Source organism: Amphiura filiformis, chromosome 13 (genome assembly GCF_039555335.1).
Source record: "Amphiura filiformis chromosome 13, Afil_fr2py, whole genome shotgun sequence".
NCBI lineage: Eukaryota > Metazoa > Echinodermata > Ophiuroidea > Amphilepidida > Amphiuridae > Amphiura > Amphiura filiformis.
Window position 1 is genome coordinate 2,841,658 of NC_092640.1, and position 21,627 is coordinate 2,863,284.

Sequence of the window (21,627 nt, forward strand, 5' to 3'; positions counted from 1 at the left end):
CCTGTGATTCAAGATCATTCTCACATATTTCTTTTGCTGGGTGCCAATAGGGCTGTGAATGTGGTCCAGGAAGTTGTTCCATATCAGTGCATTTTGCGGTTGTGTCAGTTGGCCAACTGATTGGTTGCTGACATGTGTTTTGAGTAGAGTATTGAGGCAATCCTGTGTGTAATTTTAGTTAATTTTGATAGACAGGATTTTCAGATATGACCTTGTGAAAAATTATAAGTTTCTTTTTTGGCTTAGTGTATTTCACCTAAACAGATTATATCTGCAAGGTACCCATAAACAGGTATTTATCTAAAGGGTACAACCTTTACAGGTTTTTGATAAAATAAACCACTTTTAACTTTTCTTTTCTTCTTTGGGTGATGGTCCATGCAAATCAGAAAACACCACTTCATTTGGGTTGAAGACTTGGTTGAAACACTATGAATGCTCAAATAATTACACGAGAATAGCGGTGCTGAAATTTGTGCAAAAGAGTGATTTTTTTCAAATTCTGTTACTTCACTTACGCTCAATACAGACTCCGTTGAAACACTAGCAATGCTCAAATGCGTTTTAGGGTGCCAAAAAGTGACATTCTATCAACATAGTCACATCTGACCTTGGGAAACCTGTCGAAGGTCTCGTCAATGATTCGTACGATATGGGGACCATTTTGCAATGCTGATGACTCGTTGAAGATTAAAACAAATGTTGCAAATGCTTAACGAGCATATCCAAGTTTCACCGATAACAAAAAGAATTCAACTTTACGATTAATCCTAGACCATCGACCTACAAATAGCTCGATTAATGGCTCGATTTATAGCTCGAGGCCGTAACTATACAGTAGGCCTAAATCGTGTTGATGATTATTTCCAATTCATTCATAAAAGAAATATTATGTTATATTGTTTGCATATGATAGCAAAAGTACATTTCAGTATCTATTATTACCCTGGTTTTGTTTTAGCGATGATCGCCGACCATCAGCAAAATGTAAATACTATGATATATCAGCCGGGATACTCATGATAGTTAGCATTTACTAAGTCCATTCTAATTGGTCCATTTTTTAGAGATTAACTGATAATATCCAATCATAACCAGGATATAATATCGAAATGTACGCCTTGTTGAATATTCATTGAATGTGATAGTAGAAAAGTTTTATAGAAAGGTATGTGGAAGACGCACTCGAGTTGTATAAGTTACCAATAAACAGTCACGCACGTCACAAAATAACTCGACTCAGTCTATGTAACATGCAGCTGTAGTAATATTTCTACACACTTGATTATTGGTGTCTTTATATGTCACTGGTACATTCGTACACTAGCAAGAATTCAACATGAGTAAAATGACAGCAAATACGGTAAGTTGAAAGCTATTAATGTCTATTTAAAAGGTATTGGAATCGTGATAAAATTTAAATATGTGCATAAACTTTCTTACAATTTATTGTTATGTTATTTATCAAAGTTATTGCAAAGTTCATGAGCCGATTGCATATAGGACAATTGTTGGAAATTACACGAGAATAAATGTGCTCAATTTTGGGGCAAACGTTTGATTTTTTTTTCAAATTCTGTTACTTCACTTATGCTCACTAAAGACTCGTCCAAACATTTTGCCCACCCATATATTATATAATGTTGTACTTTCGGAAAGAGTCGGACAGTTTGTGTGTCCCCCAAATTTTGATGCAAGAAGCTATTAATTATAATAATCATTTCCCTCTGAAAATGAAAATCGTACAAACAAATGTCAGAGCACGTAAGGCGCAAATACAATGTTTGTTGATTATTATTATTGTTTTAGCATGAAAGGAAGTTATAGTTTGATTGTTTAAACTGATATCATTTTAGTGGCCACGCGTTGCCTCTTTGTTTTGTTATTATTATTATTTTATTTTCGTGATGTTGCCTTTATTATATTTCTTCCAGAGTTTGGGTCCATTTTACGTGATCATTGTGATAGCAATTTATGCTGCTGTCTATTTTGGAAATAAGTAATAACTGATTTTTATAGGTCAACAAATGTTCTCAATTCTGTGGGAAGGAAAATATGCACTTAGTAAAGGTACTATTTGTGTATTTTAAATACACAAATATATTAAAAATATATTTAATATATTAAATATATTAAATATATTAATATTAAATATATTTAAAAATAGCCATATTATTTCATCACCGTTACAACTAACACATGCCTATCAAGATTTCGTGAATCGGTTAAGGAAAACATAAGACTACCAAATTTTATTATCAGCAATAAGCATAACGCGCAAGAAGTGTTAAGTCCGATTTAGACTCACATCGCGTGATACAGCGATGACTTTTTTTTAAATCTCGCGATGAAATTTAAATGCATTGCACCGATATATCGCGATATCGCGGCCGCCGCGTGGATTCTGCATCTCATTTTTATGGACATTCTGCCAATCTTGATTTTCCAGTAGCCAATCACAAGCGTGCACGGCCGCGATATCACAAGAGAGAGCGAAAAAATTGAACAAAGTTCAATTCATGGAGAGCTCAAATTTTCAGCTTTGTTCGATTGTGCGCAAACTAAGTGGGTGGAATGGTGGAATCCGTCATATGATATAAAATTAAAAAATCGAGGGCATCCGAGGCCAAAGGTCATCTAGGGCGCAAAATTTCAACTTTGCCAAATTGGGCTTAAATCAAAATTGGTGGGGTAGTCTGCAAAATTCAAATCGAGGTCATCCGAGGTCAAATATTATCTAGGGGTCAACTGCTAAAGTATGCTTGATTGCTTGATTGGGTTTGTTGGTAAAGAGAATCCTCGATATGAGGGAGCATGAAAAACCGATCTGAGGTCATTCAAGGTCAAAGGTCATATGGGCTCAAAACGTTAGCGTTTGCCCGAATGGGTTTAAACTTGGCAAAAAGAATCCTCAATGTGAGGAGAACATGTCAAAAATTCAAAAGGGTCATCAGGGAACAAACAGAATCCCTGTCATGGTGCTCTATAGTGTTCATAATGAGTGCCAAAGTCACTTTGCTCAGTACCACTTTATACGAGTAAGGATGGAAAAGATTGTTGAATAGCTGGTCATAGTAAAAACGGTCTTGACGAAAAAAGAGAAGTGAATGGTAAGGCAAATTTAAAGTTGATAATAAAAGCTTTGCTTTCAGATGGCTCACAATGTTTTTTTTAATTGGTTAAAATTACGTCAACCATTCATTATTCATGATTCATGGGCTGAAATACAGTGTAGTATGTGATGCTGTGGATTTATGTTCTTATTTAGTCAGTGACCTGCAGGAGCAACCCTAGCAGCAGTATAAACAAACAAGAATTGTCGGTAAAAAAGACTTGGCGATTTCGGTTGTCTAGGGCAAATTTAAAAAAATTTAAAAGCACAAGTTGTAGATATAAATTTTTCAATCTGCATTTCTGAGGTGTTGAATCTAATGTACTTCATAATTTGCAAAAAGTGAACAAAATGTCAACTTGAGTGGAATTTCAATACTGCGTAGCATTTATGTTATTTTCCGTTACAGCACCTTCATCAAATTTATGAGAATGTCGACATTCATCAAAATATTGACAAGGAAAAGTCAATCGTGTTGAACTAAATCACCTTGAGAGTCATTAAATAATTATCATGGATTTGGGAATGAAGTCTATCTAAATAATCAATATGATTAAGATATTAATTAGATAACATAATGCTTAGATAATGATATCTTATCATTGTGGAGGGTAATCGTTGTAAACGCTTTTCAATGGGACATGATTAGGCCAAGAAAAAAAATTGCTTGCTTGCCCTTACACCACATTTCGCCATAATACATTCTAGAAACGCTTGCTGTTAGAATAAGAAAAATTTTAATGCTAATTTATTGCACATTCTAGGGAAGCGTGGTTACCTTTTAAAATAACCGAGTGAGAGGGTTTTCAAGATAATATTTTTCCTGTCAAAACTGAAGCATCCTCTGTATAAAAGAAAATATGAATATTAACTGCACATCATATATAACGATTCGTGATACCCAATTGTGGCACATTTGATGTCGTTTAAGAAGCAGAGAATTTTATTTCAATTTTATATACGCCAAAATATTTTTTAATTGAGCAAGAATAAGGATAGAAAAACGTTGAAAATCCTATGTGAATATTACATTAGACCCGGCAAAAGATTACTGTTTCGTTGTTATGGTAATCTAATCTTTTATTTCCTGAAAAAACATTTGGGGTCTAAAATGGAATTTTTATGTAATTGATAAAAACATCGAACGTGTATACAAGAAAATGGTAGGTTTTCCTCTATAGTATTTTACTGACCATGGAAATGTACTGAGACACAAGCACGTGTCAAAATCGATATAATGTATTGTCCATACAGACGCCCAGTTATCATGTTCATTATTGGATTTTTTGTATAAAACACGCAGTTAACAATAATTGAGCGCTAATAATACACATAAATGTTTTTAGGCAAATAAAATTCCAAAATATGGTACGTTTTCTGCCTTTGCTTGTCACGTGGTAGGCCTATGTTGAAGTTGCGATTATATCTTCCAATAAGTTTCAAATGAATTCCAAGAAGACAGATAGCCGAGTGGTCTAAGGCGCTGGGTTCATAGTGTATCCAAAGCAGTCCGCCGCTGTGAGTTCGAACCCCGCCTCCGCCAAACTTTAATGAAGTAAAATTAAAATTAAAATTTTACTTTTAAAAAATTTCATATTGGGGAAATGTGACTGGCAGAATTTATGTATGGCGTGGAGTGGTGTGGCTTGCCCTCAAATGAATTTTAGCAATCGGTCGGTCGGGATTTCTTTCTTTTTTTCTTCTTCTTTTTTACTAGCAAACTCTACTGTTTGCATTAAGGCTCAAAATATGAAAAATCAGACAATTTTGGTGTCAAAATGAATCAACTAACCTTACAAAACAACCAAAACAACTAAAATGTTGAACACAAGCTCTAAAATACATTTTTTTACATCTTCCGAATGCAAAAATTAATTTGAAAAAAAAAACCTTTTTCAGGAATTTCCAAAAATAGGGTCGGTATTCTTTTGTACACTAAAAAAAAAAAAAAACCTTTTTACTGATTTCCCAAATTAGGGTCGGTTGGTTGAAGACAAGCAAACGTCTTTTCTTTTCTTTTTTGGCCTTATGGCATACCGCCATGCCGTATGATGCTGCTTTATTTTGTATCTACTATTATGTCACGCTTTATCCAATGATTAAGCAACCATGCAGGCTCTCGGGCCCGGGCTCCATCTACCCCACAATTCTCTCTTTCTCTCACCTGGATCTTGCTCTTGGATCTGTTATCTACCAGACAGAGAAGATGAGAAAAGCATCTTCTCTGGTCTAACGATGAACTGTTATATACTGCGCCAATAAAGTATCCTTACAGTTGAAAAAATAATCACAATTTCAAAACTGAACAATATTTGGGTAAATTTGTTTTTTTAATAGATGCACTATTTAATCCTGCACATTATGACACCACATTGAATCCAATGTGACTTCAAAAAACAAAGTTACAAGCATTTGATTAGACGAAGGTCCAGTTTTAAAAGTGACAAACTGGCCTATTCAAAACTCCACAGACTATACATCTGGTGTGAGAGTGGTGAATGGCTAATTTATGCGTTTGGCTTTAATTTAAAAACAAATGGAATAAAAGAAAACTTAAACAAAAGAACTGACAAATAAAATGAAAGTTATGAAAAATATAGAGAAGTAAAAACTGAAATAAAACCTGTTTAAATAATGCTTCATTGAAGAAACTGTGTTGTCTCTTTGTTTCGCTTGTTGGAATCTTTTTACGCCTTGTATAGGCCAGTTTGTCACTTTTAAAATTGGACCCTCGTCTATTCAATTGCTTGTAACTTTACTTCTAGAGGTCACATTGGATTCAATGTGGTGTCATAATGTGCAGGATTAGATAGTGCATCTATTAAAAAAAAAAATTTACCCAAATATTGTTCAGTTTTGAAATTGTGATTATTTTTCCAACTGTAAGGATACTTTATTGGCGCAGTATAGGTCACTCATAATGCAAAAAACCACACAAGAGCATCTCAAGTTTAGCGTAAATGTGCATTAATTATTACACAATTAGCAAGCCAATATGTTGGTACGTAGAACTGCACTTTGATCCCGCATTATGTATGTAAACAGCAAAACATGCGTATTCCTGGACCTTATTACATTTCAGAAGAAAGTGATTTTATGTCAATATATAGATATAGTATTATTAGTTCACCCGCATGTTAACGAAAGTGTGCACATAATATAGCACTGAGGGATACGTCGCATTTTAATCACAATGGGCTATTATTCCCGGTGTGCACGGTATCGGTAGCTTACCGACCGACGTTCGTGCATAATAATAATAATAATAATATTTATTTCAATTGTCATAAATTACAAACATGAAAAAACATTCAAAGCAATTTAAATGACAATCCAGGAAAGAAGAAATAGACTAAACAGTCCAAACACAATGTGTTCTTCTTTCCTGATTATAATGTACATATAATAATAATAATAATATAATAATAATAGTAGTAATAAATACCAGATACACATTAAAGCAAAAAGTTTTCTGCTGTTTCACATTGACCAAACTAATTACAAGACCTCTTCTACATTGAGGCTGGCTTTCCCTTTTAAAGGGAATTTTTATTCTCACACATTTTCACATGAAAGAAAACCACCATCTGCGAGTAAATATGCTTTATGGATGCACTGAAATATGTACGGAGTCCCGTATCCTTGTATCGTTGGCTAATCTTGGAGAGCGTCGAAATGTCAAAATACACCGAAATAATAGTTTCATTAGTGGTTTTTAAACAGTGTTATACAGGGCTGTCAACTTTTTGGAATTACTTAGCTTGAGACACTGTGCATGTAGAACTGTATTTATTTTTAAGCAAAGTTGTTTGCATCTTTACAAGGGGAAGATACTTGTTTAATGGAAAAGCGAGTAACATATAGCAAGGAACTTTTTATCGTGAAATGAAAGGAATGACTGAAAATTATTGGGCTAAATTTAGTTTAAAATATGATGTAAATAGCGCCCTCAGTTTTCACACATTGCTGGTAATAAAGTCATAATTGGCGGTCATTTCAAATCATCCCCAAGTCAACGAGGTTCAGGAAAGTCCGACTTTACGGCTCATTCGTAGTGTACGTTTGACAAAACACTTTAATGTTTTGCAAAAGTTCACTCTACAAATCATATGCTTTGAAAACTTGCTTGATTATTGCTGTTAATTAGTTATATACGTTTTCAACATAACTCAAGAACCACAGGACCTACAAAAGTATATCTGTGATATTTGAATTCTTCTACACATTTGCTATGAAATGATCAATGCAATTTTTGCCAAAGCTCACTACCATTCGCAAGATAGTGTGAACTTACTGAACTACTTAATCGCAACAGTTTAAAATAGTTGCTAATGATCCTTAGTGACACCATCAGGTGATGTGACATGAGCTATAGTATGATGGTACATGCATCCTATGGCAGCCACTAGCCTCTCTGGGACTCCATATGCTCTCATTATGTCAAGCATTTTCCCACGGTGGATGGTATCAAATGCCTTCTTGAAATCGATGAATATTCCTGCTGCATTGAGATTGTTGTTCTTGACTTCCTCAATTATCCCCCTTAGAGCAAGTATTTGTGACACCGTAGATCTCCCAGGTCGAAAACCATTTTGGTTGAATCTCAGGACCGGGTCAAGGTAAGGGCGAATCCTATTGAGTAGCAGTCTGTTGAATGTTTTTGCTACGATGGATGACAAACATATTCCCCTGTAGTTCTTCCATTCTCTTAAATCTCCACTTTTTGGGATTGGTATGAGGTTGAGAATTGACCACTGGTCAGGTTTCTTTCCATTCATCAATGCCTCATTGCAGAAGTTGAGGACTATGTCATCAAGGTTGCAGCGTTTTAGGACTTCAGGTGGAATCCCATCCTCACCGGTGCTTTTCCCTTCTGAAATGTCTTTTTTGGCAGTGTCATATTCAACCTGATCAAAAGCATCAGTTCGCATGTTGAACTCTTCGTATACTTGATCTATGCCTTCATACTCATCGGTTACATCTGGTGGGTCTCCAAGTAGTTGCTGGAAGTGTTGGAACCAAGCATTCAGTCTTTCGCCTTGCGTGTCCCCTTTTATTTGACTTTTTTTTAGCAGATTTACGCCCACTAACTTCATTGATGAGGTCCCAGGCTGACTTATGCTGGCAGTTGATGTTACAATTCTCCACCTCCTTGATCTTTCTTTTAAGGATTTGTTCATTTGCCTCTTCATAAACCTTTCTCAGATGATTCTTCTTAGACTGCAGTTCTGATCTTGACATGCTTGAAACTTCTTGGCTGCCCACAAGTTGCGCTTGCTGTAGTTCTCTCCTCGCTTCTTCAATCCTGGGATCATGCCAGATTGCTTCCTTAGGGCGCTTCCTAGCTTTTGGAATTAGCTCCTCCGCAATATCTTTGTTGGCCTGGATAAAGCATTCATACACTGCTGTAACATTATCATCACAGTTCTTCCTTAGTGCACTGAATTGGTTCTGCACACTAGTGTAGCGCTCCGGAAGCTCATCATCATGTACTAGTTGTCTCCAGTCATACTTAACTTTCCTTGGTGGAGTTTTACCACTAGCTCTTAGACTAAGGCGTATTTTGGCTGTCACTATGCGGTGGTCTGAACCTATGCTAGCAAAGGAGTTGTAGGCACAGGAGTTGGTAACACTATTTCTCCACTTTCTGCGTACCAGGATGTAATCTATCTGTACCTTAAATCCAGATGGTAAGCTACACGTCCAGAGCCGTGGTTCCTTCTTCCTAAAACAAACATTTGTGATAACAAGATCATTTTCAGGGCTAGGTTGTGAAGCATTTCACCATTTCTGTTGGTGGTTTCATGATATGGAAAGTTGTAGTATTCCTTGCCAACACGACCATTGAAGTCGCCCATAACGATCAAAAAGCAGGAGTTCTGCAGGGAGACACTCTGGCACCATTCCTCTTTATCGTAGTCCTTGATTATGTTTTAAGGAAGGCTATGGAAGGCAATGAAGAGCGACTTGACTTTACTCTGGAGCCCAGGAAAAGTAGGCGAATAGTCCCACACACAATCACAGACCTGCATTTTGCAGACGATATTGCTCTTCTAGCTGACAACCTTAAAGACGCGCAAGAACTGTTACATCTTGTTGAAGCTGCTGCACAGAAAGTGGGACTAGGAATGAATGCCAAGAAGACCAAGGCAATGCTGTACAAGGAAACTCCGTCTTCAATAAAAACACTGGACGGAAGCGAATTGGAGATAGTACAAGACTTCAAATATCTAGGTGCATGGACTGCCAGTAGTGAGAAGGACTTCAACATCAGAAAGGCACTTGCTTGGAAAGCATGCAACAGCATGGACAAGATCTGGAAAAGAGATCAAGATCAAGTTGTTTACCACCACTATAGAATCGGTACTAACATATGGCGCTGAAAAATGGACAATAACAACCAAAATGAGAAAAGCTATGGATGGCTGCTATACCCGTCTCTTGCGGAAGGCACTAGATATCTCATGGCAAACTCACACCACCAACAAAGAACTATATGGGAATCTGTTACCAATTTCTGAGAGGCTCAGGATTAGAAGGTTAAAGTTTGCAGGGCACTGTGCAAGAAGCGAAGAGGAAGCAGCTTCAAGAATTCTTATGTGGCAGCCCAAACATGGAAAAAAAACCAGAGGTGCACCCAAGAAGGACTATATCAAGATGTTGGCAGATGATACAGGATTAACAGGCCCAGACATCAAGAATTGTATGCTTGACAGAGCAGTTTGGAGAGCCATTATGGGAGTCCGACTGCAAGAGTCGACATAAGCAAGCAAGCAAGCAAGTAAGCAATGATCACATCAAACAACATTTGAACTAATCTTTGCCTCTCCCATTTGAATGTGGGTGAAAAAAATGAAAAGGGCCAACAATAACGACCATGATAGGCCTGATACATTTATTCGTATTACTGTGAACAAAAGTTGATTCTTCATGCAATTAATTCGTGTAAACTAATCCTAACCATAACCCTAACTCTAAGCCTAATCCTAACCCTAACCCCAATCCTAATCCTAAAAGACATCCCTAACACACAGCTACCTTCGACTTTATTTATAAATACGCATTTATAAACACGCACGTGATCGACCCATGACCACGACATCGAAGACCAGCAAGTGTGACCAAACCCTCATGCCATTTGAAAAAGAGTATGAACTCTTTAGATAAATATCGTAAAGGTTCGCCTAATGGCGCCGTGGGCTCTTTTTACATAACTGGAATTTTAGGCACAACCTGAAAGTGCCCTCCCGTTAAATTCCCACCATTAAATAAAGGCACGGAACCTTTATTCTTGTTGGGATTTCAGAGGGAGCTCTCTATTTGCACATACATGAAATTTACCGCGAGGCAAAAGAGCCCAAGTGCGCCATTAGGCTAATATTTACGGTATCATCAAGTATCAATTGAATAGCAACAAAATTTACACATGGGGGATTCTGAATTTGTAATTATGTTATTAAAAACAACATTTCAAAAGTATTTGCAGACGGAAAAAAAATTTATCGTACAATTTAATCACAAAGTCGAACAAAATAAACAATTTTGCTGCACATTCTCGAGTAGTTTACCGTCGTCGCATTCAAATGTACAGGAAGACCGCCCGCTATAAGTAGGAGGTCACTTCGAGACTTACTGTTTGTTATGGTAGCGCGGAGATGGCCACGTGCGTATTTATAAATACGTATTTATAAATATAGTCGAAGCATACTGACACATATCCAAGAAGGACAAAAAAGGGAAATGGGAAAATGCTAATTTGCAAAATAACGCACGCACTCAAATTGACTGACAGGTTAGCATAATATTATTATAATCACAGCACAAATTGGGTCGAATAAACAAAGCCCTTTTAAATGGTAAGTTTGCTTTATTCAGGCCATGTGTTACAATGATAAAGAAATCATGAACATATTACGCAAGATTATAGGATATGATCCATATCGTGTTGAACAAATAAGGGGCAGGTAAAGTGCGTAAGGCTGAGTTCACATAGGAGTATCATGGTATACGGTGCACAGCGTCATCATCCCTATATCTTCGTGTCAAAAATTGCCGTAATAGTACGGCGAATCCTCTCGTTTTTCAACAGCTACGCATGGCGATTTTGTTCGAGATAGGCCGAGCGACTCAGGCTAAGCATACCATTTACACGATATGACTATCATATGAGATACCACAGAGTTTCTATTCTACATATTTTTATGATCTGCGCATGTTCAGTACCACATATGATGTTGCCATTACAAGAAAATTCGATTTGTTACACTAATTAGCGGCGATTGCTGTTTGCTGTGGATATATTTTACTGCATTTTATCCATAACGATTTTTAAATCAAAATTGTGATATATTCAACTGTTTGAGAATTACAATTATATAAAAATCTATTAAAATCTCGGATTTTGACAAAACTACAGCACCTAGAGTCTTGATTTTTGCAGGGTATATTGGTTTAATAAAGTACAATTTAATCGTGTAAAAAATGAATTTTAAAAATTCAGTGAGGGCGTCTTCCTCAGCAAATGTTATAATATGGCTTTAACTAAATGCAAACTATAGATGGCGCTATTTATCCAAAATCATATTTCTTTATTTACAAGGAGTAGGTGGAATAGATGAAACAAGCAACAAGGAAGTTTTATAAACATATTTTATCAAACAATAAAAGGAATTATTTATATTAAAAGCTTAAAAGAGTAATTTCCAGTAACTAAATAGCGCCACCAATTTTGTCATTAATAGATACATTTTATATCCGAAAAAGCTTTAAAAATACTATTAAAGTGAATAATTTTGTGAAAGAGGGGAAATTAAAGTTGAGAATGACTCAAAAGCATCTGTATACATTAGCATGATATCACTTTTAGCTGTTTAAGCCTAAATTTTGGTTGCACATGATGTTTTGTTTGAAAAACTAATAAATGATCCCATCAGACAACCATGAATCGAATACATCTCTACATTTCGAGTTTTTACTTCACCACTGAGCGATCTAGCGATCGATTTCTAGCCAATCAGATAGAACCCCTTTTCTTGCGTTCGGTGAAATACCAATCGCCCGTCGCTCACCAACGGAGTATGGAAAAATATTTATAATACAGGGTGTCGACACTGTGCGGTGCACGTTTTGCAGGGCCGCAACCAAAAAAAGGGGGTCATTGGGTAGCCGCAACTAAAAAAAAGGGGTGGGGGGTAATCGGATATGACGTTTAAAAAAGGGGGTCATCCGGTATAATTGACTTCAAAAGAGGGGGCCTATTGAGAGGCACATACCGTCACTTCAAAGTTGAGTGCCCCCCGGATGGGGACAGTTGGGACTGAGGGCGAATTTCTGCCTCCACGTGACTCTCCCAAAAGAGTGCCATGCATCGTCAATCGTGGTAAAGGGCTAAAGTCAACGCTGGCCATGCAAGAAAGATGCTCAAGCTTTCGACTTGACAACCGGGAGCTGGGTCGAATAAACAAAACTATACCATAACTTTAAGTTTGCTATATAATTAAAAGGCTAATATGTAAATGATAAGCATGATAAGAATGATAAGTGATAAAACAATGACCATCTATCAAGCATTATTAAGTAAATTATGTTTACCCAGTCGCGGGTACGTTGTTTGGGAAATAAAAATACCTTTAAAGGGAGTGCTCAGTATTATGAACAGGAGCGTAGCCAGCGGGGGGGGGGGACAAAAAAATGAAAGAAAAAGTGCCCCTCTGAAAAAAAATGAAAGAGAAAATCAGGAGGGCAAAGGAAAAGAAAAAGGGCAAGGATCCCTTTTCTAGCAAAATTCAGGGCCAAAATAGTGTAAAATACAAAATTTCCGCGCTACGCGCGCACATTGTAACAATAAAGCCCTTTTTAAGCCGGATAATGGGCGAAAATAGTGTAAAATACCATTTTTTCGCGCTACGCGCACATCATCCCAATAAGGCCATTTCGGGAAGCTCGAAGACATACAGTCTCTATGTATTGTATGATGCAACTGCAATTTTGGTCGTCTGTGCGACCAAAATTTTATTTTGCCCCCACTGACCATGAAAGCTGGCTACGCCCCTGATTATGAAAGTCACATAGCTTGGACATTCTAGTTAATGCCTTTTTGTACAGTACCACTGATCGTGTAGTTATAGGACTATTCCCACCAGGGGCGTAGCCAGCTTTTTGGGGGAAATAAAATTTTGGGGGGCACAGACGAAAAAATTAGTTGCATCATACAATACATAGAGACATATAGACTATAATCAATAGTGCATATAACAGGCTGTTATGATAAACAATCGCATTGCCTCAGCAATGTGCTTCTGCTTCTGCTCTTATACTGGCTGGACTCCGTTAGAGTATTATGCCAGGCTTGTGCGGGGGTGTGAGGATTACTGACTTAGTTGCTGCTTAAAAGTGTTCAATGATGTTGCATTTTACAAAAGTGTTGCCAAGGGCATTCCACTCCACTACAGTTCTGGGAATTAGTATTTGTGATTTTGTGGAAGTCCAGGCGAGCACTGAGGGTGATGTAGATTTTTTCGTTGCTATGACGAGAGCGTCGGGTTGCTGGTTTTAGGTAACGATCACTGGGGATGTCGATCATGTTGTTGTGGATCTTATACGTGAGGGCGAGTCTTGCGTGGCGTCTTCTTTCTTCTAGCGTATGCCATCCACGATCATTCAGAAATGAGTGACTGTGCCTGCGGTGCGCTCGTAATTGCCTTTGATGAATCTGGCAGCCCCCTCTGGATTTTTTCAAGATCACGGATCCCACTAGTGTGGATCCCATGCCACTGAAGCATACTCGGCATGAGGTCGGACTAGGCTTATGTAGGTTGTCTCCTTTAGCTTCTCTGGACACGCGTAAAGGTTGCGTCGTATCACTCCAAGCATACGGCTGGCTTTGGAAGTAGCGTGGCCTACATGGGTGCTCCAACCGAGATCGTCTTGAAGGTGAACTCCCAGGTATGGATGGGATTTGACCACAGCCAACTTCTGGTTGCACAACATGTTATCATGATGGTGAGGATTACGGGCGAGAGACATGTGCATAACATAGCATTTGGTAGGATTAAACTGCATCTGCCATTCCCTCTGCCACTCAGTTAGCTTGTCCAGGTCATCTTGAAGGGCTCTGGAGTCAGATGGTGATGAAACACTTCTGTATAGTAAGCAATCGTCAGCAATTAGACGCGTTGTTGATGTCAGTTGGTCTGGCAGGTCGTTAATATACAGAAGGAATAACATGGGTCCAAGGACTGTCCCCTGCGGGACACCAGAGTTGACAGCAGTCAACAAGTACGACTCTCTGAGATCGTCCCATCAAAAATGAAGACAATTGGCAATTGGCAAGAAAGTGTTTGCCCGCCCTTTAAGATGTGTTATTGGAGTTGATGGTCAGAGGGGTTCCAAATATTCCATTGACTTTAACTCTTTCCACGCGGGTGTCGACTGCAGACGACAAATTTCAGAATTGTAAATTTTCGTGACCATATTTGGAATCAGCATGAAAAATGCATTAAAATGAGTACAAACAGGCCATAAGGTTTGCAGTATGTCTTCATATTTGAAGAGGTGTGAACTTATTTTTGGACACGCCTTTATTATAATGATACCCACACAGTTATCTGTCTGTACACAGATTATATTTTGATTGCAGTGACTGTTTCCTTTGTTAGCACATGTCAGTCATCTATGGTTACTGGACCATGTAAACCTGCCAAAAAACGAGACATGCTGCTAGCCCTATGCATAGTATCGGTTCAGTGGTTCTTAAGATACCTCTTGGTATTTCGACAAAATATGTCAAAACTTGGACTTTTTATGTTGAAGCTTATGGCTAGCACGCAGAGCATTAATGAAACATTCATGTTCTGCTTGTATTGTTGTAAGGGGCATCGCACTCTTTTCTGTTACCATACGGTTTAAGGTATACGATGTATTGTTGGTCGAAGCAGCAGAAAAAAGTAGTTCACAGCATCTTGCGAATGGTAGTGAGCTTAAGCAAAAATCGCATTGCTCTTTTCATAGCGGGCGTGGGGATAATTCAAATATCACAGATATACTTTTGTAGGTCCTGTGGTTCTTGGGTTATGTTGTAAAGAGGGCTGAAACAACAACACTTTGTAAAACGTAGGGCCTACATAACTCATTAACAACAATAGACCTAAATTAAGCAAGTTTTCGAAGTATATGATTTGTAGAGTGAACTTTTGCAAAACACCAAAGTGTTATTTTTCAATAACATATTGATTCAGATAATGAAAATCGATGTTTTTGATGGTGGCACTTAACAACAATACCTCGTATACCCTTAAGGTGGTTATGGAGGCATTATAAAAGTGCACTAAACATGTTTTAAACAGATTAATTGAGTAGAGCAAAGTACACTGATCAATATGCCTTTTGTTTGAGTCAATCGGACATACGGTTTTCAAAATATATCAATTTGTATTTTCTTTGTATCTTATTGTTTTTTATCAATAATCAATCAAGTTAATGAGCTAAAATGACTGGAGAAGCTCATTTACATATAATTTTTGCCAATATTTTGCTAAAAATCCATGCATAAATGTTCAGGGTACTTTTATTTTGCATAATTTTGCCCTGAAACTTGGTCAAAGTGTTTGTAATATGTTCTAATGTATTATATAGTGAAGCCGCCCCCTAATTTGCATATTTGCATAATTAATTAGCATTTATGCAAATTAGCTCATTAATTATGCAAATATGCAAATTAGGGGGCGGCTTCACTATATAACACATTAGAACATATTACAAACACTTTGACCAAGTTTCAGGGCAAAAGTATGCAAAATAAAAGTACCCTGAACATTTATGCATTGATTTTTAGCAAAATATTGGCAAAAATTACATATTAATGAGCCTTTCCAGTCCTTTTAGCTCATTAACTATATTGATTATTGACAAAAACAATAGGATACAAAGAAAATATAAATTGATGTATTATGGAAACCGTATGTCCGATTTGCTCCAAACAAAAGGCATATTGATCAGTGTACTTTTACCCTACTCAATTAATCTGTTTAAAACATGCTCAAAGCATTTTCTAATTTCTAGAAAATGTGTCCAATACCACCTTAAGCACTAGAAATCACGCACAATAAGCATGATACACCATATCAAAGAAGTTTTCACCACTTGTGAAAAACAGATTAATTCTTATGAAATTGTCATCGCGGGATTGTCATGATTAGGGTCAATGGTTTTGAGTGAACATGGAATATTTTGTTAAAACATGTGTTACTGACAGTTAGTAATTATTGGAAGGCCCTTAAGGCCTACTAAATCATGTTTGTTCGGCAATAGCTATGTATTGTCCTTATTTAGGGTCATCTAATGTTGCATTGTGTTATATTGCATTGTGTTAACCAATATAAAAACAAAGGCTCATAACAGTGACAATATATTTATAGGCCCTGCATGCCTAGTAAACCATATAGAGCCTATATCGGTAATTGTGTATAGACTTATAAAGTTTGATCAGCTCGTAATTGGCGGGCCTCGCGATATCGTGGATTAAAGCCTTAATGTACGATCTTTTTAAATTTTTAGATTTTTCTTTTTTTCTTCTAAAATGATAATATGCAATCATTATGAAAGTTCCCAATACATTTGGACGCGAAAAACATTGGGAATTTGCAAAGAAACAACATCATAAACTTCACCTCTATCACTCGAAACATCTCGCACTATTTTGATTAGGACAGCGAGTGCGGCCTCAGAGTTAGTCTCCTACGCGGCCAGTTTGGTTACGCTCCCTCCACATGTGGAGGGAGCGTAACCAAGCTAGTTTTGTAGGAGACTACGGTTTGCGATCGTGGCCGACATAAAGTCATAATTCTAAAAAATTATGACTTTATGTCGGACCAACAGAAAATCGTCCCGTTTTACTACAAATAGGACGAATTTGACAGTTTGCTCATAGATTTAAGTTAGAACATGTGTAAGTATTACAAATATGCCAAAAAATCGGTTTTGAAAAAAATAAAGGTAAATTCTGAAAAAAGATTGTACATTATGACTTTAATACCATTGTGGGAGCACGGTGGCCGAGCGGAACGGGCTCCGACTCATAATCGGAAGGTTGCGGGTTCGAGCCCCGGCGACGCCATCGTGTTGTGCCCTTGAGTATTAAGGTACTTTATCTCGATTACTCCTCTCCCCCATGTGTATTAAACTCGCTGTAAAGGAGGTGTGACGACCCCCCTACAGCATCATTAGGCCGACATGGTGGAGTAGGCCTATGGCCCAATCGCCAATGAAAGAAAGATGGGCACTCCGTTCACTGTTTATTATACAGGTTCAACTCCTTTATCTTTCTTTACTTTTAATAGCTTATGGACGATGAGCCCGGTATTCGGCGCCTTGTGATATGACGATTTAATACCAATATATTTGATTTTGAGAATTGTCTTGTAACCTCCAGCAAGAAGCATCACAAATTATTAATTAATTTTTATACTTTTGTCTACTTTCTTTACAAACCAGACAAGTTAGCTATAAATATATTAAACGTGGGTCTACTTCTCGGCGTTATCAAACTTTCCGTCGATTAGGATCCCAGCAAAACGTTTTAAATAAGTTATATTTTGGGTTTTGGTTTAGGTAAAAACGTTATAATAACAATAAAATGTCGGGTTATATATAAAGGTCATGAAATCGTTTTTCGAAATGTTATTGTAAACTATTTTTACAAACATTTTTGGTCAAATATTTTGTCAATACTTAAATAACATTATGGTAAAACATTTGCACCCAGCAAACAAAGAAATGTTCTTAAAATATTTTTTACAAAACGTTTTAATAACATTTAAATGTCGGGTTATATAAAGGTCGTGAAAACATTTTAAAAACGTTAATGTAGATATTTTGGGCAAACATTTTTGGCAAAATATTTTTTAACCCCAAAATAACATTCTGTTTAGAATGATTTGTACCTAGTTTTCAAAAATGTTTTGGGAATGTTATTAAAACGTTTTTATACCCTTTATATAACCCGACATTTAAATGTTTTCTGTAAAACATTTGTGTTTGCTGTGCAGTAAATTACCAACAAATGTTTTTTAATGTTATGAAAACGTTTTATACCATTAATGTACCCTTTATACAACCCGACATTTAAACGTTTTCTGACAACCTTTTATAACCTTTTGCGAATGATGTCGAAAACGTTTTGTGTTTGATGGGATAGGCTCTACGACCGATATTCATTTCTTTCTGAAGGTTCCTTCTCGTGTGTAGGTTCAATTAGATTTTTAAATGTTGAAAATGTGAACAAAAACGAAAGCTTATAATATATTATTCACTTAGCGTGGCACCAAACTGGTGGCACCTGCAATAGACCTGCAAAAGAAAACGATGGACGGAATCCGGGGACGGAAAATAAATTACAAAATGTGTCTGCTAGTCTATACACCCAAATGGCCATAGCGCCCCCATATTTGTAGCCATTTTTGTCCGTTTTGTCCGTGTTTATTTGTTTGCTTTGAAAAAAGTTGTATTGCCTTCAAGCCTCTGCGACTTATGCGCATTAAGGGAGTGTTCATAAATACTGGGGGAAGTTGGAAAAACGCCTATGGTCATTAACTCATTAGCTACAAATTACCGTTTGGAGTTATTATTCATTGGAGCCATAGTTTAGTGTTTATACACCCAAATTGTAAAGTGCGCACATTTAGTTGATTTGAAGCTTGAGATTACTCAATTGAATACTTAACATTCATGCGCGCGGAGCTCGCAAAACTTTTGGAATGTACATGCCTTCTCCGACTTCTCGTACATTTTACCCCGCACTTTTAGGCCCCCCTCCCCTCAAATTTTTTTGCCCCCCCCCCCCCCCATTAAGGACTGATTTTTTTAATCCTCTTTTTAGGACACACCAAAGTATTTATGAACACGTACTCCCTAAAGTTGACAGTATTGAGACAAAAGTTATTCAAGAAAAGTATGTTTTTTGAACAGGCCTATATGTTATAATATGCCCCTATTTTGAACGTCAAGAAAAAAAGGGGGAGGGGAAAGAAAGAAAGTATTCTATTTTGCTTATAGGCCTACCTATATATATATATCTTACTAAAAAGTACTAAAGATTACTCGTTGGTTACCAGAAGACAACATTATGCCTTGACTTTGCCAAAAAATCACTGGATGACCCAACCTTCCCGGGGATGGTGGCACTTAACACAAATGACCGTAAGGGTAAAGAGAAGTTCGGATTTCCGCGGACTTCAAGTCCCAAATATCAAAATAATTATCTGATATCAGTATATCGGATATTTCAGATAATATCTAAATTATCCGATATTTTGGATAATTTAGATAATAGCTTAATATCTGATAATATCTTAATATCCATCACATTTAGGCCCTACTAAGTAAAAAAATTTCTATAGAAATTTTACAAGTTGCTAATATCCAAATATCTGATATATCGGATATTTTAGTAATGATCTGAATCAGATAATATCTACATTATCCGATATTCTGGATATTTTAGATAATAGCTAAATATCTCATAATATCTTAATATCCATGACTTAATATTCAAGTTCCTAATATCCAAATATCTGATATATCGTGTAATTTATATAATATCTAAATATAATCACATACTTTGGATAATATCTGAAATAGGCCTATCTGATATTTTAGATACGGTAATATAAGATATTATGATTCACAAAAATAGCCAAATAGCTAAAAACATCCTTGTAGCCCTAAGGGGCTGGCATTTTCTTCGGAAGGGGGGGTCCCAAAAATACTGGGGGTCATAGAATTTTCAGACCCAAAATAGGGGGGGTTATAATTTTTTTAACACCCAAAATAGGGGGGGTTATAGAATTATTTAGGGCTGGTGACTTAAAATTTTCGCGCGCTGCGCGCGCATTCTTTAACTTCGCAGTCGAAATGTACGTACAATCTATGCAAAATTTTTACACGCTCCGCGCGCCTTCTTTACACTTACAATAAAAATTTTACCGCGCTCCACACACTTTCTTCACTTTTAAGTTTTGACGCGCTCCGCGCCTTAGTTCCGGCAATGAATAATTTTTCTTGAGTCTGTTTAGTTGGAAGGGGGGTCATAAAATTTTTCGACCCGCGATAGGGGGTCGTAAACAAATTTTGCCCGCGATAGGGGGGGGGGGGTCTTAAAAAAATTGACTCCGGTCACCGACATATTTGGGACCCCACCTTCCGAAGAAAATGCCAGCCCCCTAACTATCTAAATTAGCAGATTTTTCACCCTATGCTACAACACACAAATTATCCAAATTATCTAAAAAAAAATAATAACAGGAAATCACATTTTCGGCCATAATGACCTTTCTATGACCTTTGACCTTGAGTTGGTCACGTGACATTTGTGCCACCAGCCATTGGTCCTGGTGACCAAGTAACATCGTTGTACTATATATAATTTGCGACATCAGCAGCATTTTAGGGTATTTGGTCATATACCGGAAGTATCGCTTTAATGACCTTTGACTCCAATTCTGGACAATAACTTTTAGACACAGATGCACATGCCCAAGTACCATCATCGTGCTTTGTAATTTGTGGTAGAAGTAGCGTTTTTAGTGAAAATCACGTTTTTGGCCATTGACGGGAAGTGGATGACCTTTGACCTTAAGTTGATCATGTTTTATTTGCCCCCCCCCCCTCCCCACCCAATGGTCCTAATGACCAACTATGGTCAACATGGTTCAAAACATATGGCTACGGTGGCTCATTATAAGATTGACAGAAAGAAAGAGAGAACTTGACAGAAAGAGACCTTAGCAAATTTGCAACTTGCTAAGGAAAAAGTTTCCACCTAACTCGCTCATTGGCATATTATGATCATCAATACAAAGCGTGGTATGCTATCTGTTGTATATTGAGAATATGATAAGAACATCATCATAATTATCTCATTTAAGGAGATAATTCTATGATAACCTTTATTTTTTACCAACATATGTTTGTGTGTACACACACTATGTATATAGACTAACTCATAATCGGTGCTTTGTTACGTTTATCTTTAAAAGCAGGCGAGCCGTGCGCGTAATTCCTTTTTACAACCATAATGGGGCGCAATGCGATGAAACATAGTAGACCTATATAAGTATAGATATAGGGCCTAACGGTTTATTACGGTTTATGACTATTAGCAACTATTTTAAACTGTTGCGATTTGGTAGTTCACAGCATCTTGCGAATGGTAAGCTTAGTGAGCTTTGGCAAAAATTGCATTGATCATTTCATAGAAGTGTGTAGAAGAATTCAAATATTATTACAGATATACTTTTGTAGGTCCTGTGGTTCTTGAGTCCGGTTCTTGAGTTAAACATCTCAAAAAATGTGCAGAAATAAATTCTGCTTCCAACGCATTTTACACAGATTTGTAATATACAATCACCAGTTTGTGAATATTGGTCATTATTTAAGGGGGGGTTAGTTACTTTTTTTGAGATGTTTATGTTGTAAAGAGGGCTGAAACAACAACACTTTTGTAAAACGTACATAACTCA

The 21,627-nt window shown here is 37.0% G+C and overlaps 1 protein-coding gene across 1 annotated transcript in view; it reads left to right on the top strand.

Annotated features, from left to right (window-relative positions):
- Positions 1-1,225: 1,225 nt before the first annotated feature.
- LOC140167888 (solute carrier family 2, facilitated glucose transporter member 5-like) overlaps positions 1,226-21,627 on the top strand; it is a 64,211-nt gene continuing 43,809 nt past the window's right edge. Inside the window, exon 1 of the mRNA XM_072191175.1 lies at positions 1,226-1,363. Coding sequence (XP_072047276.1) covers positions 1,340-1,363 — 24 coding nt within the window. The 5' untranslated portion in view covers positions 1,226-1,339. The remainder of the gene's footprint in view (positions 1,364-21,627) is intronic.